General features: G+C 56.3%; 1 protein-coding gene across 2 annotated transcripts in view; it reads right to left on the reverse strand.

The window, feature by feature from the left end:
• Nucleotides 1–6144, reverse strand: part of LYPD1 (LY6/PLAUR domain containing 1) — a 30955-nt gene extending 24811 nt beyond the window's left edge. The window contains exons 1-2 of one of the 2 annotated variants that reach the window (XM_061557703.1): nt 5363–6144; nt 3629–3714 (exon numbers count right to left, since the gene is read on the reverse strand). In XM_061557703.1, coding sequence (XP_061413687.1) covers nt 3629–3698 — 70 coding nt within the window. In that variant the 5' untranslated portion in view covers nt 3699–3714; nt 5363–6144. The remainder of the gene's footprint in view (nt 1–3628; nt 3715–5362) is intronic. The other variant, XM_061557704.1, reaches the window with a different exon arrangement.
• Between the last annotated feature and the right edge of the window lie 504 nt (nt 6145–6648).

Genomic DNA, 6648 nt, shown 5'->3' on the forward strand with positions numbered 1-6648 from the left:
ACATGTAACGTCGCCTATTATACCGCGGGTTTACGGTGGGTCAGGAGTAGGCGTGACGTCATCACGCACGAACTGGGCTCAATGCGGGTGAGGTCACACGCAGATCTTACATCACCGCCGCGCATTTGACCACCCGCGTGCCAGCCAGCAAAACTTATATTTCCAATACAGCATGATATACAGTGCATGCTTGTCACTCTTTGTCAGTCCACTGCCAATGGGGAAGATCCAAAGCCAAATGGTGGGAGACATAAGCCCCCAGACCTTCGAGATCGGATGTCGACTTCGCAACAACTGCGGCAGACAACGGAAGGAAGGCAGGAGGCAGCGACGGTGCGAAGTGCGGGTGACATCAGCGCCGTTGGCCACGATGCCCTCTTGACCTGAACGAATTCGCCCACGCCGAGCACCCCGCTGTGCACGCGCACGGTGCCGCGCCCCCATCGCCCGAGGCACGCAGCCACCGAGGGATCACGACAATCCCCCCCCCCTCCCGACCGGGGGAGGAAGACGGGGGAAGAGCCCGCGTCCCCGGCTCAACACCCAGGGCGCGCGCCGCTCATGTGCATCCTCGACATTTGTAGCGTTTGGTGGAACTCACCCTGGCCTGAACCCCCACGCGCGATTTCATCCACAGGTCCGTGGCATTCCCGCGTCCAGTCGACGCTTTTGATGTTGCGCGCGGAATCCGTGGACGCGGCTCGCGAGAGCGGTCACCCTCGGCTCGACTCCTGGAAGCGCCCGTGCCCTGGGCTGCCCCTTCGACTTCCCACGCATCGCCGAGTCACGTGCGTTGACTAAAAACGAGTTCGTCGAGTCACCGTTGACGATTCAGCGCATCAACAACCCGTGCCCGTGACACCTCTGATCCTGTGCTTACCACATTTGATGTTTGTTTTAAACAGCGTGATAAACCAGCCTAATGAAATAGTCTAAATCAACTCAGGTGGCCGACACGGGGGAGGTCTTCATCCAGCAGTAGATTGATAAAGGGGGCTGTAAAGCATTGCTTATTATGATTACTTCCCTGTCGAAACGTGTTACATCATTAGACTCGGCAGTACGTAAGTCGCTAATGTTTAATTAACGACTTACGTTTCGTCAAAACAATATTCGGCAGAGGGCCCCGACAGATGAGATTAAACACTGAATGGCAATTTATCCGTTTTGTTTGTAATTCTGTTCTCTTCCTATCCCTATTAACTGCGGAATCTGGCTTTACAAATCAATTAACACGACGACTGTCACACGCACGCCGGCCACGTGGTCTGCATGACCGAGCCACCGCAGCCGCGCCTGCCGTAGGAGCTCTCAGATGAGACTGTCCCCGGATATTAAACACGCCAAAGATCCCCCGTATAGCCTGGACGGGCTTTTGGGGCAAGTGCTGTTAGGGAGCACCTATGAAGACCGACATGGCTTGACAACGCCACGCCCGGCCGCCTTTGTCTCTCCAGCGCTGAATGTTTACCCGCGGCACCAGGCTGAGTCGACGTAGTAGGTAGGGACGGCCCCGGACCGGATCAGAAAATCGTGACCGATGGTGGCCGTGAGCGGGAATCAACCTCGAGTAGACGGATTTGAAGCGTAATGCTACACTACCGCTCGTCAAACAGACACACACAACCATACACACACACCGACACACAAGCATACGCACAGACAAATACACATAGACACACACGCAAGCATACGCACACACACACAACATACACACAAGCATACGCACATACACACAACCTACACACACAAGCATACGCACACACAAATACACACAGACACACACACAAGCATACGCACACACAGACACAAGACAAAGAAAAGACAAGAGCACACACACGCAGATAAGCACGCGCACACACACACACGCGCACACACACACGTGCACACACACACACACAAGCACGCGCACACACACGCGCACACACACACGCGCACACACACACGCGCGCACACACACGCGCGCACACACACACGCGCACACACACACGCGCACACACACACGCGCACACACACACGCGCACACACACACGCACACACACACACACGCACACACACACACGCGCACACACACACGCACACACACACACACGCGCACACACACACATCTACAAACATCCGTCGTTGCACGTCGTGGCCTTTAGGAACAGATGCCGACTAAAGGTCGGCAGGGCACGCGAGGGGGTTGCGAATAGACAGCACCGCGCCCGGCCGCCTTTGTCTTTCTCCACGGCGATGTTTACGTTGACACTCCGCACCAATGTGACTCATCTCTTGGACTGAATCGTGGATTCGAGCCCAGGCGGTCTCCGCCCCCCTGCACACGCGCGCGCGTTCCATGCAAAATAAACCTCCACCCCCGCCACACACACACACACAAGCTGAGCGGTCCAATTAAGTTTACAGACTCCACACTTCAGTTACAGACTCAGTGTCATTTGTGGCTGTCAGCCCACCCCATTCAATCTGCTGCTCACTGAACGCCTCGCAGGCGAGATGCCCCAACAGATGCCCCAACAGCCTATACACGCTGTTGGGGCAAGTGCTGTTAGCGAGCACCTATTTAGGCCGGAACGGCGCACGAGGGGGTGGGTGCGGACAGCACTATAGGCACGGCCGCCTTTGTCTCCCCAATGCAAACGTTTGCACACCGAACCAGGTTTCTCAATTATGGTCAAGCCGACCCAGTGGAGGCCCAGGACCGGTTGATATATTCGTCACTGGTGTTGGCCGTGAGTGGGAATCGAACTGGGGTCGCTGGGTTCGTAACGCAGGGCGCGAACCACTGCACTCCTGCCGTTCCCCAAAGACACCCACGAACCCACAACACGTGCGTGCGTTCTGACTGTGAGCACAAGCCGCTCAAGCCAGTCCCGAGCGAGGGGTTGGCTCAACGCGTCGCTCGAACGCGCTAATCACACAAGACACGCAGCAGCAGCAGCAATAAGAACGTTACGCGTTTTTTTTTAAATAAACGCAAACTCGTTTGGTTGAAAGTATTTTTCCTTAGCAATCTAGCCGATAACGAGACAAAAATGGGCATTGTTGGTCAGTTTAGTTCTGGTGTTGGCGAGTTATGTGGTGAGTTTAGTTTGGCTGATGATTAGACGTGTCGTGGATTTAGTAATGGTGCTGGTGAGCAGTGTGGCGAGTTTAGTATTGGTGTTGGTGAGATATTCGGTGAGTTTAGTATTGGTGAGCAGTGTGGTGAGTTTAGTCCTGGTGAGCAGTGTGGCGAGTTTAGTCCTGGTGTTGGTGAGATATTCGGTGAGTTTAGTATTGGTGAGCAGTGTGGCGAGTTTAGTCCTGGTGTTGGTGAGATATTCGGTGAGTTTAGTACTGGTGAGCAGTGTGGTGAGTTTAGTACTGGTGAGCTGTGAGTTTATTACTGCTGTTGGTGAGCTTCGCGATGAGTTTTTAATTGGTGAGCAGTGTGGTGAGTTTATAACTGGTGAGCAGTGTGGTGAGTTTATAATTGGTGAGCAGTGTGGTGAGTGTCGTAGCGATCCGTGTTGGGGGGGGGGGTGTAGTTTTAGTGAGTCCATGAGCAACTCTCACGGCTAGACGGTGATGGGAGTCAACATTTGTCCCGGGCACACCAAGAGGTGGGCCAGGGCACCCGGCTCACCAAGATGTGGGCCAGGGCACCCGGCTCGAGCCCTCGCGGCGTGAGGCGCCCTCCAGGAGCCGCGCGTCATCGCGTTCGCCAAGACCCTGAGCCAGATCCGCGTGCGAGTGACAGCTTGTTTTCGGTTGTGGCCATCATCATCATCATCGTCGTCGTCGTCAACCATTCCAATTCCACCAAACAATCATCATTACCATCATCAATCATCCCTCTACCAGTCTCACAAACGCACACACACATCATCAAGCAGCATCCTTATGAGGCCGATAAAACGTTGCTACCAAATGAGGCAGCACCGATTGGTGTGAACATAATGCAGTGTATGACCTCCGTACAGACTAGTCCGTGGCATAGTAACGTGGAATTACCACCGCTAAACGAGGAACCGCGAACGGAGATAATCTTGCGTGTTGCGGGTCAGTGTCTTGCTGTGCCCGTATGTGTGTGTGTATGTGGCCCACTCAGCCTCAAATGGGTACAGTACCTGGTGCGGTGTGTAAACATCGCCACTAGGGAGACAAAGGCGGCCGGGCGTGGTGTTGGCCACCCACCCCTTCGTGTGTCATTCCTGCCTTCATTGTTACTCGCCACAGCACTTGCCCCAAGCGTCTGTTACAGGCTATACGGTATCCTTTCTGTGTGTTTTGGATACGTGTGTTTGTCTGTAATATGTGGAGTAGCAAATCATTTTACAAATGATGCCCAACAGGCATTGGGAAAATCCACACGCGGGATAGGAACGCGGGCGGTCGAGCAAGCTTACGAGCGTGGGAGAGAGTGACTGTGGCTGTGGCTGAACGTGCGTGAGTGCGTGAGAGTGCCTGGGGCTGAGTGGGGATCGGTAGTGTAGTGGTTAGCGCTACGCTGCGCTACGAACCTGACCACCCGGATTCGATTCCTGCTCACGGCCAACACCAGTGACGATGGTATTGACCGGTCCTGGGCCTCCCCTAGGTCGACTCAGCCTCAAACTAGTACCTGGTGCTGTGTGTAAACATCGCCACGAGGTAGACAAATGTGATCGGGCGTGGTGCTGGCAACCTCACCCCCTCGTGTGCCGTGGCGGCCTTTACAGGTGCTCGCTAACAACACTTGCCCCAACAGTCGTCTCAGGCTATACGGGGGATCTTTGTCTTTGTGGCTGAGTATGAACGTGCGTGCGTGTGAGAGTGTGCGAGCCGCGGGCTATGTCAGCCTCAAATGAGTACCTGGTGCGATGTGGAAATGTCGAAATTAGGGAGACAAAGGCGGTTGGGCGTGGGGCTTGTTACCTCGTGTGGAGCTCTCTAACGGCATTCTGCCCCCAGCAGTCTGCTAGGTGTGTGAGTGTGTGAGTCTGAGTGTAAGTCTGTGTGTAGCAGAGTGTATGCGTGTCTGTGTCTTTCATGGCTACAGCCATGGACTATCCATGTATGTGTGCGACCGTGTGTATGCGTTATGCCCCTATGCATGTGTCTATATGTATCAATGTGTATAGCGTGTGTATGTATACACACATGATGCATACATATGGCGATGTGTATCTATGCACACGTGTGTATGCACACGTGTGTATGTATGTGCTATGTACCTATGCACGTGTCTCTATACATGTATCAAATTTAGTGTATATATATTTCTACGTGTGTACTGTGTGCTATTTACCAATATATATGTGTGTGTCCATACCTATCTCTGTACGTGTGAATGTATGGTGTATTATGTAGCTGTCTCGATATCTGGATGCACTTTTACCTGTGCTCAGCAGGCAGAGTAGGGCCAATGCGCACAGCGGAACCCGCATCTTATGGCCGTGCCCGCGTCTTGACTCATGCGCTCGGGAGGGGGGGGGGAGCCACGCGGATCACGCCGGAGCCACGCGGGGGAGTCGCTGGCGCCGCTGCCCAGGCGATGTTTGAGAGTCTCGGTCTCTGACCTCTCGCCCCTCGCTCGCTCGCTCGCTCGCTCGCCCTCTCCAAGCTTCGCTCAGCCCCAGGTAAGGGGCTGGACGCACGGGGGTCGGTCCCAGGTCTCCACAGCAGCGCGCGCACGTTTAGCGGCAGGGCGAGAGGCACCCAGGCAGAGAGAGGAGGAGGAGGGGGAGGGGGGTGGTGGTGCTATAGCCCAGGCGTGCGCTCTCTCCGCACCGCTCTGCTGCTCATTGCGCGCTGCTGCCTCGCGGCTGCCGCTGCCTCGGCTATGAAGTGCGCGGCGGGAGCAGCGGCGTCGACCGCCACCGGCGCGCGCCGCACAGCGGACCGCGCGGCGCTTCGAGCACGAGGTGCGCGCCGCGGAGCGCGACCTCCCCGCCCCTTGCCGCGTGTCGCGCAGCCGCCGCGCCGTCCTCCCGGCGAGAGCGGTCGCCGCGCAAATCAAAGCGCGGGTGGGCGGCGGGGTGGTGGAGACGACTCTTCCTCCTCCTCCTCTCGGTGACACGCCCGCGCGGGGAGAGTGCGCCCTGCGTGTGCGCCTGCTGCCGACTCGGTGGTTCTTGCCGCCCCACGGCAAGATCCCAGATAAGTGTGCGGACAAATAGGCGCGCATTCACCCCCAACCCATCCCACCCCCAGCCCCCCAATCTCTCTCCCTCTCTCTAACACCGACACCCCATCACCCACGCTTCCGTCCCTCCATCCGCAATCCCGCCTCTGCCTTACACCCCCCCTCAACCCCACCTCCCACCTTCAGCCCCTTACGTAATCTCACATGGCGAGGTGGATGTCCCCTTGATGGGTGCGAGCGTCAACGCTGCAATATACGCGTCTCCCCCGTCGCCTGCCTTGCTCGCCGCGTCTCAATAAACATTAACTCCTCCCGTGCCACAAGATGCTAACCTCGGCTGGCGTCCTCTGTACACGTGCGCGCTCAGATAATTATTATGACGCCTCTAGATGACATGTTCGAGGGTGAGGTGGAAGGGGGGGGGCAGTGATTTGCGTGCCGTTGCTGTCAAACCCAGCCATCTAAATTTCGCCGGCCACGGCTAACACGAGTTGTGAGTGGATGACATTCAAACCGGGCCCTGGGCTCTCCCCCCCGAC

This window comes from Lethenteron reissneri, chromosome 23, assembly GCF_015708825.2.
Source record: "Lethenteron reissneri isolate LAM-NWPU_2019-01 chromosome 23, ASM1570882v1, whole genome shotgun sequence".
NCBI classification, from domain to species: Eukaryota; Metazoa; Chordata; class Hyperoartia; order Petromyzontiformes; family Petromyzontidae; genus Lethenteron; species Lethenteron reissneri.